This window comes from Pleurodeles waltl, chromosome 5 (genome assembly GCF_031143425.1).
Source record: "Pleurodeles waltl isolate 20211129_DDA chromosome 5, aPleWal1.hap1.20221129, whole genome shotgun sequence".
In the NCBI taxonomy this organism is placed as follows: Eukaryota; Metazoa; Chordata; class Amphibia; order Caudata; family Salamandridae; genus Pleurodeles; species Pleurodeles waltl.
The window spans coordinates 1834779176-1834802146 of record NC_090444.1 but is presented as its reverse complement, the minus strand read 5'-3'; the positions used below and the strand labels follow the sequence as shown (position 1 = coordinate 1834802146).

The following is a 22971-nucleotide window of genomic DNA, read 5'->3' as shown; positions in this document are numbered from 1 at the left end:
GCGAGAGGGATCCGTCCTCCAAAGGGGAAGTCTCTAGCCCTTTGCGTTCCTGCAGAAACCACAGCTTCTTCTGTCCAGTAGAAGCTTCTTTGCACCCGCAGCTGGCATTTCCTGGGCATCTGCCCATCTCCGACTTGCTTGTGACTTTTGGACTTGGTTCCCTTGTTCCACAGGTACCCCAGATTGGAAATCCAGCGTTGTTGCTTGGTTGGTTTGTTTCTTTCCTGCATTATTCCTCTAACACGACTTCTTTGTCCTTAGGGGAACTTTAGTGCACTTTGCACTCACTTTTCAGGGTCTTTGGGAGGGTTATTTTTCTAACTCTCACTATTTTCTAGTAGTCCCAGCGACCCTCTACAAGGTCACATAGGTTTGGGGTCCATTCGTGGTTCGCATTCCACTTTTGGAGTATATGGTTTGTGTTGCCCCCATCCCTATGTTTCCCCATTGCATCCTATTGTAACTATACATTGTTTGCACTGTTTTCTAAGACTATACTGCATATTTTTGGTATTGTGTACATATATCTTGTGTATATTTCCTATCCTCACACTGAGGGTACACTCTAAGATACTTTGGCATATTGTCATAAAAATAAAGTACCTTTATTTTTAGTATAACTGTGTATTGTGTTTTCTTATGATATTGTGCATATGACACTAAGTGGTACTGTAGTAGCTTCACACGTCTCCTAGTTCAGCCTAAGCTGCTCTGCTAAGCTACCATTATCTATCAGCCTAAGCTGCTAGACACCCTATACACTTATAAGGGATAACTGGGCCTGGTGCAAGGTGCAAGTACCTCTTGGTACTCACTACAAGCCAGTCCAGCCTCCTACATTGGTTGTGCAGCGGTGGGATAAGTGCTTTGAGACTACTTACCACTCTTGTCATTGTACTTTTCATAAGAGAAAAATATACAAAACAAGGTCAGTGTGTGTACACAGTGCTAAAAAGTTTTGCATTTCCTCTTTTCACTCTTTTCTAAAGTGCTGAAAAGTACTTATAAACTTTCAAAAAGTTCTTAAAAGTTTAAAAAGTTTTTTTCTCTGCCTTTCTAAAAGCTCTGACAAACTTTTTTCTCTTTTTCTATCACTTTAACTCTCTCTAAAAATGTCTGGCACAGGCCAAAATGTTGATCTGTCCAAACTTGCATATGACCACCTTAGCTGGAAAGGAGCAAGGAGTCTCTGTATAGAGAGAGGTTTGAGTGTAGGGAAGAATCCTTCCTTGGAACTGTTACTTAACATGCTTAGAGAACAGGATAAGGCTAAAAGTGCCCCATCTGTAGAAAAAGCAGCTAATGGTTCCCAATCTGATCCAGGGACTCCCCCAGGAAAAGATTCAGGAAAGAAACTCCCTAGCCTGCCCATTACTAGACAGTCTAGCATAGTTGGTAATGATGGAGAGCCACACCATACAAATAGTGTTGTCTCACATCATAGCAACAGCATTTATTCTCACCACAGTGGTACTGATGTTTCTGTTAGCCAAGCTGTTAGGGTGCCCTCTGTAAGGGACAGGTCTCCTTCTGTCCATTCTCACCATACTTCTGTTTCAAGACATGTCCCTCCCACCCACCCTGATGACAGATTGTTAGAAAGGGAGCTCAATAGATTGAGAGTGGAACAAACCAGACTGAAGCTCAAGAAGCAACAGCTGGATTTGGATAGACAGACTTTAGAAGTAGAGAAGGAGAGACAGAAACTGGGTTTAGAAACCCATGGTGGCAGCAGCAGTATTCCCCATTGTCATCCTGCAAAAGAGCATGATTCCAGGAATCTGCACAAGATAGTTCCCCCTTATAAGGAGGGGGATGACATTAACAAGTGGTTTGCTGCACTTGAGAGGGCCTGTGTTGTACAGGATGTCCCTCAAAGGCAGTGGGCTGCTATCCTATGGCTATCATTTAGTGGTAAAGGTAGGGATAGGTTCCTTACAGTCAAAGAAAATGAAGCTAATGATTACAAAGTTCTTAAGAATGCACTCCTGGATGGTTATGGCGGCTTAACCACTGAACAATACAGGATAAAGTTCAGAGAGACCACAAAGGAGTCTTCACAAGACTGGGTTGATTTCATTGACCATTCAGTGAAGGCCTTGGAGGGGTGGTTATATGGCAGTAAAGTTACTGATTATGACAGCCTGTATAACTTGATCCTGAGAGAGCATATTCTTAATAATTGTGTGTCTGATTTGTTGCACCAGTACTTGGTGGACTCTGATCTGACCTCTCCCCAAGAATTGGGAAAGAAGGCAGACAAATGGGTCAGATCAAGGGTGAACAGAAAAGTTCATACAGGGGGTGACAAAGATGGCAACAAGAAGAAGGATAGTAACTCTTCTGACAAGGGTGGGGACAAATCTAAAAATGAGTCTTCATCAGGCCCACAAAAACACTCTGGTGGGGGTGGTGGGCCCAAATCCTCTTCTAATCAAAACAAGGAAAAGAAACCATGGTGCTATTTATGTAAAATAAAAGGCCATTGGACAACAGATCCCAGTTGTCCAAAGAAAAGCACCAAGCCTCCTACCACTACATCCCCTACTGCTACACCTAGTGTCCCTACTAATAGCAGTGGTGGTGGGAGCAAACCTACTAATAGCCAATCCAAGGGAGTAGCTGGGCTCACTATTGGTAACTTAGTTGGGGTTGGCCTTGTTAGGGAGGCCACAGAGGCTGTGTTAGTCTCTGAGGGGGCTATTGGTTTAGCCACCTTAGTTGCTTGTCCCCTTAATATGGATAAGTACAAGCAGCTACCCCTAATAAATGGTGTTGAGGTTCAGGCCTACAGGGACACTGGTGCCAGTGTGACTATGGTCATAGAGAAACTGGTCCACCCTGAACAACACCTACTTGGTCACCAGTACCAAGTAACCGATGCTCACAACAACACACTTAGCCACCCCATGGCTGTTGTTAAACTCAACTGGGGGGGGGGGTTACTGGTCCAAAGAAAGTTGTGGTAGCCACAGATTTACCTGTAGACTGTCTACTAGGAAATGATTTGGAGACATCAGCTTGGTCAGATGTGGAGTTGGAGGCCCATGCAGCAATGCTGGGCATCCCAGGGCATATTTTTGCTTTGACAGGGGCTCAGGCCAAAAAGCAAAAAGGACAGGGAAGCTTGGATCCTGGAACAATGGACCAAGTGCTCCCTAAAGCTAGGGCTAGTAGAAGCAAACCACTTCCTACTATCCCTCCCTCTACAGTGGATTCAACTTCTGAGGGGAAGAAGAATTCCCTCCCTGTGCAGAACCTACACCAGAGGAGCTGGAAGCAGACACTGCTGAGCTTTTGGGTGAAGGGGGGCCTGCCAGAGAGGAGCTGAGTGTGGCACAGCAAACCTGTCCCACATTAGAGGGTCTAAGACAGCAAGCTGTCAAACAGGCTAATGGGGATGTCAGTGACTCTCACAGAGTTTACTGGGAGGACAACCTCTTGTACACTGAGCATAGGGATCCTAAACCTTGAGCTGCCAGGAGATTAGTGATTCCTCAGGAGTACAGAAAGTTCCTCCTAACTCTTGCCCACGACAGTCCCCTAGCTGGGCATCTAGGACAATTGCAAACTTGGGACAGGCTTGTTCCCTTGTTTCATTGGCCTAGGATGTCTGAGGACACAAAAGAGTTTTGTAAGTCCTGTGAAACCTGTCAAGCCAGTGGCAAGACAGGTGGCACCCCAAAGGCAACCCTTATCCCACTGCCTGTGGTTGGGGTTCCCTTTGAAAGGGTAGGGGTTGACATAGTTGGCCCCCTTGACCCTTCTACTGCTCCAGGCAATAGGTTTATCTTGGTGGTAGTGGACCATGCCACAAGATATCCTGAAGCTATTCCTTTAAGGACCACTACAGCACCTGCAGTGGCAAAGGCCCTCCTGGGAATATTTTCCAGGGTGGGCTTCCCAAAGGAAGTAGTATCAGACAGGGGAAGCAATTTCATGTCTGCATACTTAAAGGCCATGTGGAAGGAGTGTGGTGTAACTTACAAGTTCACAACACCCTATCATCCACAAACAAATGGACTGGTGGAGAGATTTAATAAAACTCTCAAAGGCATGATTATGGGTCTCCCTGAAAAACTCCGCAGGAGATGGGATATCCTTCTACCATGCCTCCTTTTTGCCTACATGGAGGTACCCCAGAAAGGAGTGGGCTTCAGCCCCTTTGAACTTCTTTTTGGACACCCTGTTAGGGGTCCACTCACACTTGTAAAGGAGGGTTGGGAACAACCTTTAAAAGCTCCTAAGCAGGATATTGTGGATTATGTACTTGGCCTCAGATCAAGGATGGCTGAGTACATGAAAAAGGCCAGTAAAAACCTTCAGGCCAGCCAAGAGCTCCAGAAGCAATGGCATGATCAGAAGGCTGTTTTGGTTCAGTACCAACCAGGGCAGAAAGTGTGGGTCTTGGAGCCTGTGGCCCCAAGAGCACTCCAAGATAAATGGAGTGGGCCCCACACAATTGTTGAGAAAAAGGGTGAAGTCACCTATTTAGTTGACTTAGGCACTGCAAGGAGTCCCCTTAGGGTACTCCATGTAAACCGCCTGAAACCCTACTATGACAGGGCTGATCTCACCCTGCTCATGGCAACTGATGAGGGACAGGAAGAAGACAGTGATCCTCTACCTGATCTCTTCTCTTCCACAGAACAAGATGCTCTTGTGGAAGGTGTAGTTTTGGCTGATTGTCTTACTGCTGAGCAGAAAGACCATTGCATAAATCTCCTGGGTCAGTTTTCTGAACTCTTCTCCACTGTGCCAGGCACAACTTCTTGGTGTGAGCACACTATAGATACTGGAGACAGTTGACCTGTCAAAAGTAAGATCTATAGGCAGCCTGACCATGTCAGGGACTGCATAAAGCAAGAAGTGCAGAAAATGTTAGAACTAGGAGTGGTTGAGCACTCTGAAAGTCCATGGGCTTCTCCTGTGGTACTTGTACCAAAACCCCATTCCAAAGATGGAAAGAAGGAAATGCGGTTTTGTGTAGACTATAGAGGTCTCAACCTGGTAACCAAAACTGATGCTCACCCTATACCCAGGGCAGATGAGCTCATAGATACACTGGCATCTGCCAAGTATCTAAGCACTTTTGATTTGACTGCAGGGTATTGGCAGATCAAATTGTCAGAAGATGCTAAACCAAAAACTGCATTTTCAACCATTGGAGGCCATTACCAGTTTACTGTAATGCCTTTTGGTTTGAAAAATGCACCTGCCACTTTTCAAAGGTTGGTGAACACAGTCCTGCAAGGGCTGGAGGCTTTCAGTGCAGCATATTTGGACGATATAGCTGTCTTTAGCTCCAGCTGGGATGATCACCTGTTCCACCTATGGAAAGTTTTGGAGGCCCTGCAAAAGGCAGGCCTCACTATCAAGGCTTCAAAGTGCCAGATAGAGCAGGGGAAGGTGGTTTATCTGGGACACATTGTTGGTGGGGAACAGATTGCACCACTTCAGGGGAAAATCCGAACAATTATTGATTGGGTTCCCCCTACTACTCAGACTCAGGTGAGAGCCTTCCTAGGCCTCACTGGGTATTACAGGAGGTTCATTAAGAACTATGGCTCCATTGCAGCCCCTCTTAATGACCTCACATCCAAGAAAATGCCTAAAAAGGTATTATGGACAGCAAACTGTCAGAAAGCTTTTGAGGAGCTGAAGCAGGCCATGTGCTCTGCACCTGTCCTGAAAAGCCCTTGTTACTCTAAAAAATTCTATGTCCAAACTGATGCATCTGAATTAGGAGTAGGGGCAGTCCTATCACAACTTAATTCTGAGGGCTAGGATCAACCTGTTGCTTTTATTAGTAGGAGGTTGACCCCTAGAGAAAAGCGTTGGTCTGCCATTGAGAGGGAGGCCTTTGCAGTGGTCTGGGCACTGAAGAAGTTGAGGCCATACCTGTTTGGCACTCACTTCATTGTTCAGACAGACCACAAACCTCTACTTTGGCTAAAACAAATGAAAGGTGAAAATCCTAAATTGTTGAGGTGGTCCATATCCCTACAGGGAATGGACTATACAGTGGAACATAGACCTGGGAGTAGCCACTCCAATGCAGATGGACTCTCCAGATATTTCCACTTAGACAATGAAGACTCATCAGGTCATGGCTAGTCTTATTGTCCTTCGTTTGGGGGGGGGGGGTTGTGTAGGAAAGTACCATCTTGCCTGGCATGTTACCCCCATTTTTCACTGTATATATGTTGTTTTAGTTGTATGTGTCACTGGGACCCTGTTCACCAGGGCCCCAGTGCTCATAAGTGTGCCTGAATGTGTTACCTGTGTAGTGACTAACTGTCTCACTGAGGCTCTGCTAATCAGAACCTCAGTGGTTATGCTCTCTCATTTCTTTCCAAATTGTCACTAACAGGCTAGTGACTAATTTTACCAATTTACATTGGCTTACTGGAACACCCTTATAATTCCCTAGTATATGGTACTGAGGTACCCAGGGTATTGGGGTTCCAGGAGATCCCTATGGGCTGCAGCATTTCTTTTGCCACCCATAGGGAGCTCTGACAATTCTTACACAGGTCTGCCACTGCAGCCTGAGTGAAATAACGTCCACGTTATTTCACAGCCATTTTACACTGCACTTAAGTAACTTATAAGTCACCTATATGTCTAACCTTTACCTGGTAAAGGTTAGGTGCAAAGTTACTTAGTGTGAGGGCACCCTGGCATTAGCCAAGGTGCCCCCACATTGTTCAGGGCCAATTCCCCGGACTTTGTGAGTGCGGGGACACAATTACACGTGTGCACTACATATAGGTCACTACCTATATGTAGCTTCACAATGGTAACTCCGAATATGGCCATGTAACATGTCTATGATCATGGAATTGCCCCCTCTATGCCATCCTGGCAAAGTTGGCACAATCCCATGATCCCAGTGGTCTGTAGCACAGACCCTGGTACTGCCAAACTGCTCTTCCTGGGGTTTCACTGCAGCTGCTGCTGCTGCCAACCCCTCAGACAGGCATCTGCCCTCCTGGGGTCCAGCCAGGCCTGGCCCAGGATGGCAGAACAAAGGACTTCCTCTGAGAGAGGGTGTTACACCCTCTCCCTTTGGAAAATGGTGTGAAGGCAGGCGAGGAGTAGCCTCCCCCAGCCTCTGGAAATGCTTTCTTGGGCACAGATGTGCCCAATTCTGCATAAGCCAGTCTACACCGGTTCAGGGACCCCTTAGCCCTGCTCTGGCGCGAAACTGGACAAAGGAAAGGGGAGTGACCACTCCCCTGACCTGCACCTCCCCTGGGAGGTGTCCAGAGCTCCTCCAGTGTGCTCCAGACCTCTGCCATCTTGGAAACAGAGGTGCTGCTGGCACACTGGACTGCTCTGAGTGGCCAGTGCCAGCAGGTGACGTCAGAGACTCCTTCTGATAGGCTCCTTCAGGTGTTAGTAGCCTATCCTCTCTCCTAAGTAGCCAAACCCTCTTTTCTGGCTATTTAGGGTCTCTGTCTCTGGGGAAACTTTAGATAACGAATGCAAGAGCTCATCCGAGTTCCTCTGCATCTCTCTCTTCACCTTCTGCCAAGGAATCGACTGCTGACCGCGCTGGAAGCCTGCAAACCTGCAACATAGTAGCAAAGACGACTACTGCAACTCTGTAACGCTGATCCTGCCGCCTTCTCGACTGTTTTCCTGGTGGTGCATGCTGTGGGGGTAGTCTGCCTCCTCTCTGCACTAGAAGCTCCAAAGAAATCTCCCGTGGGTCGACGGAATCTTCCCCCTGCAACCACAGGCACCAAAAAGCTGCATTACTGGTCCCTTGGGTCTCCTCTCAGCACGACGAGCGAGGTCCCTCGAATCCAGCAACTCTGTCCAAGTGACCCCCACCGTCCAGTGACTCTTCAGTCCAAGTTTGATGGAGGTAAGTCCTTGCCTCACCTCGCTAGACTGCATTGCTGGGAACCGTGACTTTTGCAGCTACTCCGGCTCCTGTGCACTTCCGGCGGAAATCCTTTGTGCACAGCCAAGCCTGGGTCCACGGCACTATAACCTGCATTGCACGACTTTCTAAGTTGGTCTCCGGCGACGTGGGACTCCTTTGTGCGACTTCAGGTGAGCACCATTTCACGCATCCTTGTAGTGCCTGTTTCTGGTACTTCTCCGGGATCTACCTGCTGCTAAGATGGCTCCTTGTCTTGCTCGACGTCCCCTCTACCTCCTGGTCCAATTTGCGACCTCCTGGTCCCTCCTGGGCCACAGCAGTGTCCAAAAACGCTAACTGCACGATTTGCAGCTAGCAAGGCTTGTTGGCATTCTTTCGGCGGGAAAACACGTCTGCACGACTCTACAAGGCAAGAGGGATCCGTCCTCCAAAGGGGAAGTCTCTAGCCCTTTGCGTTCCTGCAGAAACTGCAGCTTCTTCTGTCCAGTAGAAGCTTCTTTGCACCCGCAGCTGGCATTTCCTGGGCATCTGCCCATCTCCGACTTGCTTGTGACTTTTGGACTTGGTTCCCTTGTTCCACAGGTACCCGAGATTGGAAATCCAGCGTTGTTGCTTGGTTGGTTTGTTTCTTTCCTGCATTATTCCTCTAACACGACTTCTTTGTCCTTAGGGGAACTTTAGTGCACTTTGCACTCACTTTTCAGGGTCTTTGGGAGGGTTATTTTTCTAACTCTCACTATTTTCTAATAGTCCCAGCGACCCTCTACAAGGTCACATAGGTTTGGGGTCCATTCGTGGTTCGCATTCCACTTTTGGAGTATATGGTTTGTGTTGCCCCCATCCCTATGTTTCCCCATTGCATCCTATTGTAACTATACATTGTTTGCACTGTTTTCTAAGACTATACTGCATATTTTTGGTATTGTGTACATATATCTTGTGTATATTTCCTATCCTCACACTGAGGGTACACTCTAAGATACTTTGGCATATTGTCATAAAAATAAAGTACCTTTATTTTTAGTATAACTGTGTATTGTGTTTTCTTATGATATTGTGCATATGACACTAAGTGGTACTGTAGTAGCTTCACACGTCTCCTAGTTCAGCCTAAGCTGCTCTGCTAAGCTACCATTATCTATCAGCCTAAGCTGCTAGACACCCTATACACTAATAAGGGATAACTGGGCCTGGTGCAAGGTGCAAGTACCCCTTGGTACTCACTACAAGCCAGTCCAGCCTCCTACATTGGTTGTGCAGCGGTGGGATAAGTGCTTTGAGACTACTTACCACTCTTGTCATTGTACTTTTCATAAGAGAAAAATATACAAAACAAGGTCAGTGTGTGTACACAGTGCTAAAAAGTTTTGCATTTCCTCTTTTCACTCTTTTCTAAAGTGCTGAAAAGTACTTATAAACTTTCAAAAAGTTCTTAAAAGTTTAAAAAGTTTTTTTCTCTGCCTTTCTAAAAGCTCTGACAAACTTTTTTCTCTTTTTCTATCACTTTAACTCTCTCTAAAAATGTCTGGCACAGGCCAAAATGTTGATCTGTCCAAACTTGCATATGACCACCTTAGCTGGAAAGGAGCAAGGAGTCTCTGTATAGAGAGAGGTTTGAGTGTAGGGAAGAATCCTTCCTTGGAACTGTTACTTAACATGCTTAGAGAACAGGATAAGGCTAAAAGTGCCCCATCTGTAGAAAAAGCAGCTAATGGTTCCCAATCTGATCCAGGGACTCCCCCAGGAAAAGATTCAGGAAAGAAACTCCCTAGCCTGCCCATTACTAGACAGTCTAGCATAGTTGGTAATGATGGAGAGCCACACCATACAAATAGTGTTGTCTCACATCATAGCAACAGCATTTATTCTCACCACAGTGGTACTGATGTTTCTGTTAGCCAAGCTGTTAGGGTGCCCTCTGTAAGGGACAGGTCTCCTTCTGTCCATTCTCACCATACTTCTGTTTCAAGACATGTCCCTCCCACCCACCCTGATGACAGATTGTTAGAAAGGGAGCTCAATAGATTGAGAGTGGAACAAACCAGACTGAAGCTCAAGAAGCAACAGCTGGATTTGGATAGACAGACTTTAGAAGTAGAGAAGGAGAGACAGAAACTGGGTTTAGAAACCCATGGTGGCAGCAGCAGTATTCCCCATAGTCATCCTGCAAAAGAGCATGATTCCAGGAATCTGCACAAGATAGTTCCCCCTTATAAGGAGGGGGATGACATTAACAAGTGGTTTGCTGCACTTGAGAGGGCCTGTGTTGTACAGGATGTCCCTCAAAGGCAGTGGGCTGCTATCCTATGGCTATCATTTAGTGTTAAAGGTAGGGATAGGTTCCTTACAGTCAAAGAAAATGAAGCTAATGATTACAAAGTTCTTAAGAATGCACTCCTGGATGGTTATGGCTTAACCACTGAACAATACAGGATAAAGTTCAGAGAGACCACAAAGGAGTCTTCACAAGACTGGGTTGATTTCATTGACCATTCAGTGAAGGCCTTGGAGGGGTGGTTATATGGCAGTAAAGTTACTGATTATGACAGCCTGGGTAACTTGATCCTGAGAGAGCATATTCTTAATAATTGTGTGTCTGATTTGTTGCACCAGTACTTGGTGGACTCTGATCTGACCTCTCCCCAAGAATTGGGAAAGAAGGCAGACAAATGGGTCAGATCAAGGGTGAACAGAAAAGTTCATACAGGGGGTGACAAAGATGGCAACAAGAAGAAGGATAGTAACTCTTCTGACAAGGGTGGGGACAAATCTAAAAATGAGTCTTCATCAGGCCCACAAAAACACTCTGGTGGGGGTGGTGGGCCCAAATCCTCTTCTAATCAAAACAAGGAAAAGAAACCATGGTGCTATTTATGTAAAATAAAAGGCCATTGGACAACAGATCCCAGTTGTCCAAAGAAAAGCACCAAGCCTCCTACCACTACATCCCCTACTGCTACACCTAGTGTCCCTACTAATAGCAGTGGTGGTGGGAGCAAACCTACTAATAGCCAATCCAAGGGAGTAGCTGGGCTCACTATTGGTAACTTAGTTGGGGTTGGCCTTGTTAGGGAGGCCACAGAGGCTGTGTTAGTCTCTGAGGGGGCTATTGGTTTAGCCACCTTAGTTGCTTGTCCCCTTAATATGGATAAGTACAAGCAGCTACCCCTAATAAATGGTGTTGAGGTTCAGGCCTACAGGGACACTGGTGCCAGTGTGACTATGGTCATAGAGAAACTGGTCCACCCTGAACAACACCTACTTGGTCACCAGTACCAAGTAACCGATGCTCACAACAACACACTTAGCCACCCCATGGCTGTTGTTAAACTCAACTGGGGGGGGGGGTTACTGGTCCAAAGAAAGTTGTGGTAGCCACAGATTTACCTGTAGACTGTCTACTAGGAAATGATTTGGAGACATCAGCTTGGTCAGATGTGGAGTTGGAGGCCCATGCAGCAATGCTGGGCATCCCAGGGCATATTTTTGCTTTGACAGGGGCTCAGGCCAAAAAGCAAAAAGGACAGGGAAGCTTGGATCCTGGAACAATGGACCAAGTGCTCCCTAAAGCTAGGGCTAGTAGAAGCAAACCACTTCCTACTATCCCTCCCTCTACAGTGGATTCAACTTCTGAGGAAGAAGAATTCCCTCCCTGTGCAGAACCTACACCAGAGGAGCTGGAAGCAGACACTGCTGAGCTTTTGGGTGAAGGGGGGCCTGCCAGAGAGGAGCTGAGTGTGGCACAGCAAACCTGTCCCACATTAGAGGGTCTAAGACAGCAAGCTGTCAAACAGGCTAATGGGGATGTCAGTGACTCTCACAGAGTTTACTGGGAGGACAACCTCTTGTACACTGAGCATAGGGATCCTAAACCTTGAGCTGCCAGGAGATTAGTGATTCCTCAGGAGTACAGAAAGTTCCTCCTAACTCTTGCCCACGACAGTCCCCTAGCTGGGCATCTAGGACAATTGCAAACTTGGGACAGGCTTGTTCCCTTGTTTCATTGGCCTAGGATGTCTGAGGACACAAAAGAGTTTTGTAAGTCCTGTGAAACCTGTCAAGCCAGTGGCAAGACAGGTGGCACCCCAAAGGCAACCCTTATCCCACTGCCTGTGGTTGGGGTTCCCTTTGAAAGGGTAGGGGTTGACATAGTTGGCCCCCTTGACCCTTCTACTGCTCCAGGCAATAGGTTTATCTTGGTGGTAGTGGACCATGCCACAAGATATCCTGAAGCTATTCCTTTAAGGACCACTACAGCACCTGCAGTGGCAAAGGCCCTCCTGGGAATATTTTCCAGGGTGGGCTTCCCAAAGGAAGTAGTATCAGACAGGGGAAGCAATTTCATGTCTGCATACTTAAAGGCCATGTGGAAGGAGTGTGGTGTAACTTACAAGTTCACAACACCCTATCATCCACAAACAAATGGACTGGTGGAGAGATTTAATAAAACTCTCAAAGGCATGATTATGGGTCTCCCTGAAAAACTCCGCAGGAGATGGGATATCCTTCTACCATGCCTCCTTTTTGCCTACATGGAGGTACCCCAGAAAGGAGTGGGCTTCAGCCCCTTTGAACTTCTTTTTGGACACCCTGTTAGGGGTCCACTCACACTTGTAAAGGAGGGTTGGGAACAACCTTTAAAAGCTCCTAAGCAGGATATTGTGGATTATGTACTTGGCCTCAGATCAAGGATGGCTGAGTACATGAAAAAGGCCAGTAAAAACCTTCAGGCCAGCCAAGAGCTCCAGAAGCAATGGCATGATCAGAAGGCTGTTTTGGTTCAGTACCAACCAGGGCAGAAAGTGTGGGTCTTGGAGCCTGTGGCCCCAAGAGCACTCCAAGATAAATGGAGTGGGCCCCACACAATTGTTGAGAAAAAGGGTGAAGTCACCTATTTAGTTGACTTAGGCACTGCAAGGAGTCCCCTTAGGGTACTCCATGTAAACCGCCTGAAACCCTACTATGACAGGGCTGATCTCACCCTGCTCATGGCAACTGATGAGGGACAGGAAGAAGACAGTGATCCTCTACCTGATCTCTTCTCTTCCACAGAACAAGATGCTCTTGTGGAAGGTGTAGTTTTGGCTGATTGTCTTACTGCTGAGCAGAAAGACCATTGCATAAATCTCCTGGGTCAGTTTTCTGAACTCTTCTCCACTGTGCCAGGCACAACTTCTTGGTGTGAGCACACTATAGATACTGGAGACAGTTGACCTGTCAAAAGTAAGATCTATAGGCAGCCTGACCATGTCAGGGACTGCATAAAGCAAGAAGTGCAGAAAATGTTAGAACTAGGAGTGGTTGAGCACTCTGAAAGTCCATGGGCTTCTCCTGTGGTACTTGTACCAAAACCCCATTCCAAAGATGGAAAGAAGGAAATGCGGTTTTGTGTAGACTATAGAGGTCTCAACCTGGTAACCAAAACTGATGCTCACCCTATACCCAGGGCAGATGAGCTCATAGATACACTGGCATCTGCCAAGTATCTAAGCACTTTTGATTTGACTGCAGGGTATTGGCAGATCAAATTGTCAGAAGATGCTAAACCAAAAACTGCATTTTCAACCATTGGAGGCCATTACCAGTTTACTGTAATGCCTTTTGGTTTGAAAAATGCACCTGCCACTTTTCAAAGGTTGGTGAACACAGTCCTGCAAGGGCTGGAGGCTTTCAGTGCAGCATATTTGGACGATATAGCTGTCTTTAGCTCCAGCTGGGATGATCACCTGTTCCACCTATGGAAAGTTTTGGAGGCCCTGCAAAAGGCAGGCCTCACTATCAAGGCTTCAAAGTGCCAGATAGAGCAGGGGAAGGTGGTTTATCTGGGACACATTGTTGGTGGGGAACAGATTGCACCACTTCAGGGGAAAATCCAAACAATTATTGATTGGGTTCCCCCTACTACTCAGACTCAGGTGAGAGCCTTCCTAGGCCTCACTGGGTATTACAGGAGGTTCATTAAGAACTATGGCTCCATTGCAGCCCCTCTTAATGACCTCACATCCAAGAAAATGCCTAAAAAGGTATTATGGACAGCAAACTGTCAGAAAGCTTTTGAGGAGCTGAAGCAGGCCATGTGCTCTGCACCTGTCCTGAAAAGCCCTTGTTACTCTAAAAAATTCTATGTCCAAACTGATGCATCTGAATTAGGAGTAGGGGCAGTCCTATCACAACTTAATTCTGAGGGCTAGGATCAACCTGTTGCTTTTATTAGTAGGAGGTTGACCCCTAGAGAAAAGCGTTGGTCTGCCATTGAGAGGGAGGCCTTTGCAGTGGTCTGGGCACTGAAGAAGTTGAGGCCATACCTGTTTGGCACTCACTTCATTGTTCAGACAGACCACAAACCTCTACTTTGGCTAAAACAAATGAAAGGTGAAAATCCTAAATTGTTGAGGTGGTCCATATCCCTACAGGGAATGGACTATACAGTGGAACATAGACCTGGGAGTAGCCACTCCAATGCAGATGGACTCTCCAGATATTTCCACTTAGACAATGAAGACTCATCAGGTCATGGCTAGTCTTATTGTCCTTCGTTTGGGGGGGGGGGGTTGTGTAGGAAAGTACCATCTTGCCTGGCATGTTACCCCCATTTTTCACTGTATATATGTTGTTTTAGTTGTATGTGTCACTGGGACCCTGTTCACCAGGGCCCCAGTGCTCATAAGTGTGCCTGAATGTGTTACCTGTGTAGTGACTAACTGTCTCACTGAGGCTCTGCTAATCAGAACCTCAGTGGTTATGCTCTCTCATTTCTTTCCAAATTGTCACTAACAGGCTAGTGACTAATTTTACCAATTTACATTGGCTTACTGGAACACCCTTATAATTCCCTAGTATATGGTACTGAGGTACCCAGGGTATTGGGGTTCCAGGAGATCCCTATGGGCTGCAGCATTTCTTTTGCCACCCATAGGGAGCTCTGACAATTCTTACACAGGTCTGCCACTGCAGCCTGAGTGAAATAACGTTCACGTTATTTCACAGCCATTTTACACTGCACTTAAGTAACTTATAAGTCACCTATATGTCTAACCTTTACCTGGTAAAGGTTAGGTGCAAAGTTACTTAGTGTGAGGGCACCCTGGCATTAGCCAAGGTGCCCCCACATTGTTCAGGGCCAATTCCCCGGACTTTGTGAGTGCGGGGACACCATTACACGTGTGCACTACATATAGGTCACTACCTATATGTAGCTTCACAATGGTAACTCCGAATATGGCCATGTAACATGTCTATGATCATGGAATTGCCCCCTCTATGCCATCCTGGCAAAGTTGGCACAATCCCATGATCCCAGTGGTCTGTAGCACAGACCCTGGTACTGCCAAACTGCTCTTCCTGGGGTTTCACTGCAGCTGCTGCTGCTGCCAACCCCTCAGACAGGCATCTGCCCTCCTGGGGTCCAGCCAGGCCTGGCCCAGGATGGCAGAACAAAGGACTTCCTCTGAGAGAGGGTGTTACACCCTCTCCCTTTGGAAAATGGTGTGAAGGCAGGGGAGGAGTAGCCTCCCCCAGCCTCTGGAAATGCTTTCTTGGGCACAGATGTGCCCAATTCAGCATAAGCCAGTCTACACCGGTTCAGGGACCCCTTAGCCCTGCTCTGGCGCGAAACTGGACAAAGGAAAGGGGAGTGACCACTCCCCTGACCTGCACCTCCCCTGGGAGGTGTCCAGAGCTCCTCCAGTGTGCTCCAGACCTCTGCCATCTTGGAAACAGAGGTGCTGCTGGCACACTGGACTGCTCTGAGTGGCCAGTGCCAGCAGGTGACGTCAGAGACTCCTTCTGATAGGCTCCTTCAGGTGTTAGTAGCCTATCCTCTCTCCTAAGTAGCCAAACCCTCTTTTCTGGCTATTTAGGGTCTCTGGGCCAGATGTAGCAACCCGTTTGCGAGTCGCAAACGGCGAAAATCGCCGTTTGCGACTCGCAAACGTGGGTTTGCTATGCAGAAATGCATTTTGGAGTCAGATCCGACTCGCAAAATGCATTTCAGACTCGCTAATAGGAAGGGGTGTTCCCTTCCTATTAGCGACTCGCACTGGTATGCAATTCCATTTGCGGCCGCGAAAGCGGCCGCAAATGGACTCGCAGTTACCATCCACTTGAAGTGGATGGTAACCCAGTCGCAAACGGGAAGGGGTCCCCATGGGACCCCTTCCCCTTTGTGACTGGACCAGATATTAATTTTTCAGGGCAGGGAGTGGTCCAAGGGACCACTCCCTGCCCTGAAAAACCGAAACTAAAGGTTTCGGATTTTTTTAAAGTGCAGCTCGTTTTCCCTTAGGGAAAACGGGCTACACTTTAAAAAAAAAAAACCTGCTTTATTGACAAGCAGGTCGCTAACATGGAGGCCTGCTGACGTCAGCAGGCCTCCATGTTAGCAAGTGCCTATACTCGCAATGGGGCCGCAATTTGCGACCCACCTCATGAATATTCATGAGGTGGGTCATTGCGACCCCATTGCGAGTTGCAGTCGGTGTCTGAGACACCGTACTGCATAGCAATTTGCGAGTTGCAAATTGCGAGTCGCAGGGACTCGCAATTTGCAAGTCGCAAATTGCTTTTTTCGTACATCTGGCCCTCTGTCTCTGGGGAAACTTTAGATAACGAATGCAAGAGCTCATCCGAGTTCCTCTGCATTTCTCTCTTCACCTTCTGCCAAGGAATCGACTGCTGACCGCGCTGGAAGCCTGCAAACCTGCAACATAGTAGCAAAGACGACTACTGCAACTCTGTAACGCTGATCCTGCCGCCTTCTCGACTGTTTTCCTGGTGGTGCATGCTGTGGGGGTAGTCTGCCTCCTCTCTGCACTAGAAGCTCCGAAGAAATCTCCCGTGGGTCGACGGAATCTTCCCCCTGCAACCACAGGCACCAAAAAGCTGCATTACTGGTCCCTTGGGTCTCCTCTCAGCACGACGAGCGAGGTCCCTCGAATCCAGCAACTCTGTCCAAGTGACCCCCACAGTCCAGTGACTCTTCAGTCCAAGTTTGGTGGAGGTAAGTCCTTGCCTCACCTCGCTAGACTGCATTGCTGGGAACCGCGACTTTTGCAGCTACTCCGGCCCCTGTGCACTTCCGGCGGAAATCCTTTGTGCACAGCCAAGCCTGGGTCCACGGCACTATAACCTGCATTGCACGACTTTCTAAGTTGGTCTCCGGCGACGTGGGACTCCTTAGTGCGACTTCGGGTGAGCACCGTTTCACGCATCCTCGTAGTGCCTGTTTCTGGCACTTCTCTGGGAGCTACCTGCTGCTAAGAGGGTTCCTTGTCTTGCTCGATGTCCCCTCTACCTCCTGGTCCAATTTGCGACCTTCTGGTCTCTCCTGGGCCACAGCAGCGGCCAAAAACGCTAACCGCATGATTTGCAGCTAGCAAGGCTTTTTGGCATTCTTTCGGCGGGAAAGCACTTCTGCACGACTCTACAAGGCAAGTGGGATCCGTCCTCCAAAGGGGAACTCTCTAGCCCTTTGCGTTCCTGCAGAAACCGCAGCTTCTTCTGTCCAGTAGAAGCTTCTTTGCACCCGCAGCTGGCATTTCCTGGGCATCTGCCCATCTCCGACTTGCTTGTGACTTTTGGACTTGGTCCCCTTGTTCCACAGGTACCCCAGATTGGAAATCCAGCGTTGTTGCATGGTTGGTTTGTGTCTTTCCTGCATTATTCCTCTAACACGACTTCTTTGTCCTTAGGGGAACTTTAGTGCAATTTGCACTCACTTTTCAGGGTCTTGGGGAGGGTTATTTTTCTAACTCTCACTATTTTCTAATAGTCCCAGCGACCCTCTACAAGGTCACATAGGTTTGGGGTCCATTCGTGGTTCGCATTCCACTTTTGGAGTATATGGTTTGTGTTGCCCCTATCCCTATGTTTCCCCATTGCATCCTATTGTAACTATACATTGTTTGCACTGTTTTCTAAGACTATCCTGCATATTTTTGGTATTGTGTACATATATCTTGTGTATATTTGCTATCCTCATACTGAGGGCACTCACTGAGATACTTTGGCATATTGTCATAAAAATAAAGTACCTTTATTTTTAGTATATATGTGTATTGTGTTTTCTTATGATATTTTGCAAGTGACACTAGTGGTACTGTAGGAGCTTCACTCGTCACCTAGTTCAGCCTAAGCTGCTCTGCTAAGCTACCATTATCTATCAGCCTAAGCTGCTAGACACCCTATACACTAATAAGGGATACCTGGGCCTGGTGCAAGGTGTAAGTACCCCTTGGTACTCACTACAAGCCAGTCCAGCCTCCTACAGGCGGAACACACCCCGCGTTCAAAATACACACACACCTCCAAAACACAGCCACATTGGACAATTCAAAATACACACAGCTGATACACATACAAACAACACTCCCACACACCCAATTCAATATAAAACACACACCCACATCACCCACAAACCCCCACTCCTAGAGATTCGTGAACACGCACAGACAAAAGAGATCCGAGCACACAGACGCCCAAATCACTGTCACCCAGCAATATTAGCACGCACTTCACAAAACACAACAATACACATCACCACACTTAGCACCACACAATCCACCCCACACATCACCCACACCACCCCATTGCACCGCAAAGACACCCCAGGTTTTCGGAGGCTAAACTCAGGGTCATGGTGGAGGAAATTGTACGGGTAGAGCCACAGCTCTTCGGGACACAGGTGCAGCACACCACCATTGCCAGGAAGATGGAGCTATGGAGCAGAATAGTGGACAGGGTCAACACTGTGGGACAGCACCCAAGAAATCGGGACGACATCAGGAAGCGGTGGAACGACCTACGGGGGAAGGTGCGTTCCATGGTATCCAGGCACAACATCGCGGTGCAGCGGACTGGCGGCGGACCCCCACCTCCACCCCCAGAATTTACAACATGGGAGGAGCAGGTCTTGGCGATCCTGCATCCTGAGGGCCTCGCAGGAGTATCTGGAGGAATGGACTCTGGTAAGTCAAATCTTCACTACTTCATCCCCCCCACCCCACCAGCATGCTATCACATTCCCCCACCCTCACCCCCACCCCATCACACCTACTCCTTGCAAATGTCTCACCCTCACAACCCACCCATCCCAACAGCAAGCCCTGCATGCGTCCACAAAGCATGGACACCCATCACCAAAGCATGCCCACTGCACATACACATCCCCCCCCCAAACCACTGTCACAACAGCCCCCACAAGGGAATGCCAGCACTGGGGTACACGGGCACCCACCCATTGCACGCTATGGCACACACAGAAGCAATAACCATACTTTTATACCCCTGCAGGACCCGAACGCCACGTCATCCGCGCAGGAGGGTCCACAAATGTCCACTCCACCCCCAGAAGAGGCCCACAGTGATGACAGCACCTCTGTCGACCTGGACCTAGATGACCAGCCCGGCCCATCGGGGACCTCGGGACAGTCGGTTCCCCTCAGACAGCCACAGGCCACAGCAGACCTTCCCCCCTCTGGGAACACCAGCACAGCACCCACCCAGCGGGCCCATACCTCTGTCCCCAGGACACGTCAAGCAGCGGTGTGTCCACCACTACAGGGCACCCAGGCCAACCCACCACCCCAACAACAACAGGGACCTGGGGGCAGTGGTAGTGGGCACACGGTCCAGGGGACAGAGGCCCAGGGAAACAGGGGAACTGGGAGGGCTGCTGTGCGACAGGGGGGGGACAGGCCCAGGGAACCCACTCTCCACGAGGCCCTCACCTCCATCATGGGAGCATACCACCACTCCCAGGAGACGATGGTGACGGTCCTGGCCAGGTTTCAGGAGATCCAGCTTCTGCAGGAGGAACAGTATATGGGGTTCAGGGAGGAACTAAGAAACATCAGTTCCGCCATGGGCACCATCGTAGTGGCTCTGAATCAGGTAGTCACCACATTGCGGGACACTGTGGCACCACAAAGGGCCCCTGTCACTAGCATGGACCAAGAACTGCCTACCACCTCCGCCGGCGCTAGTGGACAGGAGGCCCCGACACAAGACCAACAGGCCACCAGAACCCCACCCCCTGCAGAAGGAGAACCACCCCGCAAGCGGGCCCTGAGATCCAGGAAGAAGACAGAGTAAGATGCCAAGACCCCGTCAGGAAAGAATACCTCCCTGATTGTCATCCCACTGTCCCACATTGACACCCTGTCCAACCTTAAACTGCCCTTGCACCACTTTCCACAGGCATTTGGACAATGCACCTGTGATACTGATAGTCTGGACTCTGCCATGGACAATCCTCCACCATCACCCCTCACCGATTTGCAACCACCCACCAATTTAGAGCACTGTAATAAACACACTTATTGCACAAAACAATCTGGAGTCTGGCTGTGATTTTGAACAAATGTATTAGACATTACCGTGCCAAAATGTTTATTTACATTGTGATGCCAACATACCACTGTCACACAGCTGTAGTCCATGGGGGAAAAAAGCAGATGTCACGCAGTGGGGCCCACATCTCTGAAATCGGAAGGGAAAGTCACAACACAGTTACCATACACTGGGGGAAAAGGTCAGACAGTAGAGAGGTAGCAGTCTTTAAGTAAGTGTAATATGCCGGTGGGGATTCTTACCTGTGTGTCATTGAAAATACTGCTGTATTACTGTGTTCCTGTTCTCTATGTCGTCCTCTTCGCCTTCCTCCTCTTCACTCTCCACAGGCTCCACAGCTGCCACAACACCACCATCTGGACCATCCTCCTGCAGAAAAGGCACCTGGCGTCGCAAAGCCAGGTTGTGAAGCATACAGCAGGCCACGATGATCTGGCACACCTTCTTTGGTGAGTACATTAGGGATCCACCGGTCATATGGAGGCAGAGGAACCTGGCCTTCAAGAGGCCGAAGGTCCGCTCAATCACTCTCCTAGTACGCCCATGTGCCTCATTGTACAGTTCCTCTGCCCTTGTCCTGGGATTCCTCACTGGGGTCAGTAGCCAGGACAGGTTGGGGTAACCAGAGTCACCAATTAGCCACACCCGGTGCCTCTGGAGTTGACCCATCACGTAAGGGATGCTGCTATTCCGCATGATGTACGCGTCATGCACTGACCCAGGGAACTTGGCATTAACATGGGAGATGTACTGGTCAGCCAAACACACCATCTGGACATTCATGGAATGATAACTCTTCCTGTTCCTGTACACCTGTTCACTCCTGCTGGGGGGGACCAAAGCAACATGTGTCCCATCAATGGCACCTATGATGTTGGGAATATGTCCAAGGGCATAAAAATCACCCTTCACTGTAGGCAAATCCCCCACCTCAGGGAAAACGATGTAGCTCCGCATGTGTTTCAGCAGGGCAGACAACACTCTGGACAACACCTTGGAAAACATGGGCTGGGACATCCCTGATGATATGGCCACTGTTGTTTGAAAAGACCCACTAGCAAAGAAATGGAGTACTGACAGAACCTGCATTACAGGGGGGATCCCTGTGGGTTGGCGGATGGGTGACATCAGGTCTGCCTCCATCTGGGCACACAGTTCCTGTATAGTGGCTCGGTCAAGCCTGTATGTCAGTATGACATGTCTTTCCTCCATTGTCGACAGGTCCACTAGCGGACTGTACACGGGAAGATTCCTCCATCTCCTCGCATGTCCCAGCGGACGGTGCCTATGAAGGACAACAACGAGCACAGAGTCAATCAACCCACAGGTACGTTCCCACAGCTTGCACAAAACACGATTCCCAATGCATTGTATGGCTTGTATGAGTGTCGATGCAAGGCCTAGGTATGTGTGACGCAGTAGAAATTAAGCCATGTGGGCCCTTGAAATGGCGGCTGCCTGACCTGTGAAGTGAGACAATGAGATGTGAGGTCAATGAGCTGGCGTGGCACACCGTGGCGGTAGGCGGTCGAAGACCGCGGCGCAAAGCAGCATTGGTTAACATTGAACCCTATGGGTTTCAGGAGCCAATGACGATGTGCGCCGGCGGTCGCGGTACGCACCGCCGCGGTACGTACCGCCGCGGGCGTGACCGCCATTTTCTATCAGCTTATTCACTCGATACCTGATCTTCCACAGGAGAGGACCTACACTGCAAGTGCTGCTGTGACCTCGGTCTGGAAGAGACAATGGCTCATGCGACTGGGGAAAGGGCCCCTGCCTTCACTGCGGAGGAGTTGGAGAAACTTGTGGATGGGGTCCTCCCCCAGTATGCGCTACTCTACGGTCCTCCAGACCAACAGGTAAGTACACTGGGACCATGCTTTGTGGGCTATGCCTGTGTTGAGTGGGGTGGATGAAAGATGGTGGGGAGGGGAGCGATTGAGGCATGCATCAAACGACAGATGAGAGCATGTGCCACATGACAAGGGTGGGGATGCGGGGCCACTCACATGGAGCATGCAGAAGGTGATGATTACACTTCTCTCCCTGTACATGTCACATAGGTCAGCGCCCACCAGAAAATCGACATTTGGCGTGCCATCGCCAAGGACGTCCGGACCCTGGGGGTCCACAACAGACGGGGAACCCACTGCCGGAAGAGATGGGAGGACATCCGACGCTGGAGCAGGAAGACGGCGGAGGCTCAGCTGGGGATGACCTCCCAACGTGGGAGGGACCCCCCTTATGTCCCGGATCCTGGCGGTGGCCTACCCCGATTTGGATGGGCGTGTGAGGACATCACAGCAGACACAAGGGGGTGAGTACACTCTCATTCTGGTGACTTTGCGTGCAGTGGAGGTGTCTGGGTGGGGGAGGAGAGCTGTGGGTATCCCTAGGCCAGGGCGATTTCTGTAGGCTAGGCCCCTCTGTAAGGCATGGCCCTGTGCCCCCGCCCCCCACCTCTGTAGGGTGCCAAGTACAGGTATCCATAGCCCTGTGTCATCTGTGTGCAGTTGTCGTCCATAGGCTTGTAGGCCATGTCCCACGGATTGAGTAGTGGACCCCAAGTGCACGGCGTAGTGCAGGGGGCTTCTGTGTCTGTCCTCTCCGCCAACGGTGTCGCCAATGCATGCACTCAACATGTCTTTATTTTCTCCCCCCCCCCTTTTTTGTGGTCTTCTTGTTCATGTGTGCATTAGCATCATCAGGCGGAGGAGAAGTGG

The 22971-nt window shown here is 49.1% G+C and overlaps 1 protein-coding gene across 1 annotated transcript in view; it reads right to left on the bottom strand.

The window, feature by feature from the left end:
- Positions 1 to 22971, bottom strand: part of DNAH8 (dynein axonemal heavy chain 8) — a 9979189-nt gene that overhangs the window by 7068392 nt on the left and 2887826 nt on the right. Inside the window, exon 19 of the mRNA XM_069236651.1 lies at positions 13190 to 13207. Coding sequence (XP_069092752.1) covers positions 13190 to 13207 — 18 coding nt within the window. The remainder of the gene's footprint in view (positions 1 to 13189; positions 13208 to 22971) is intronic.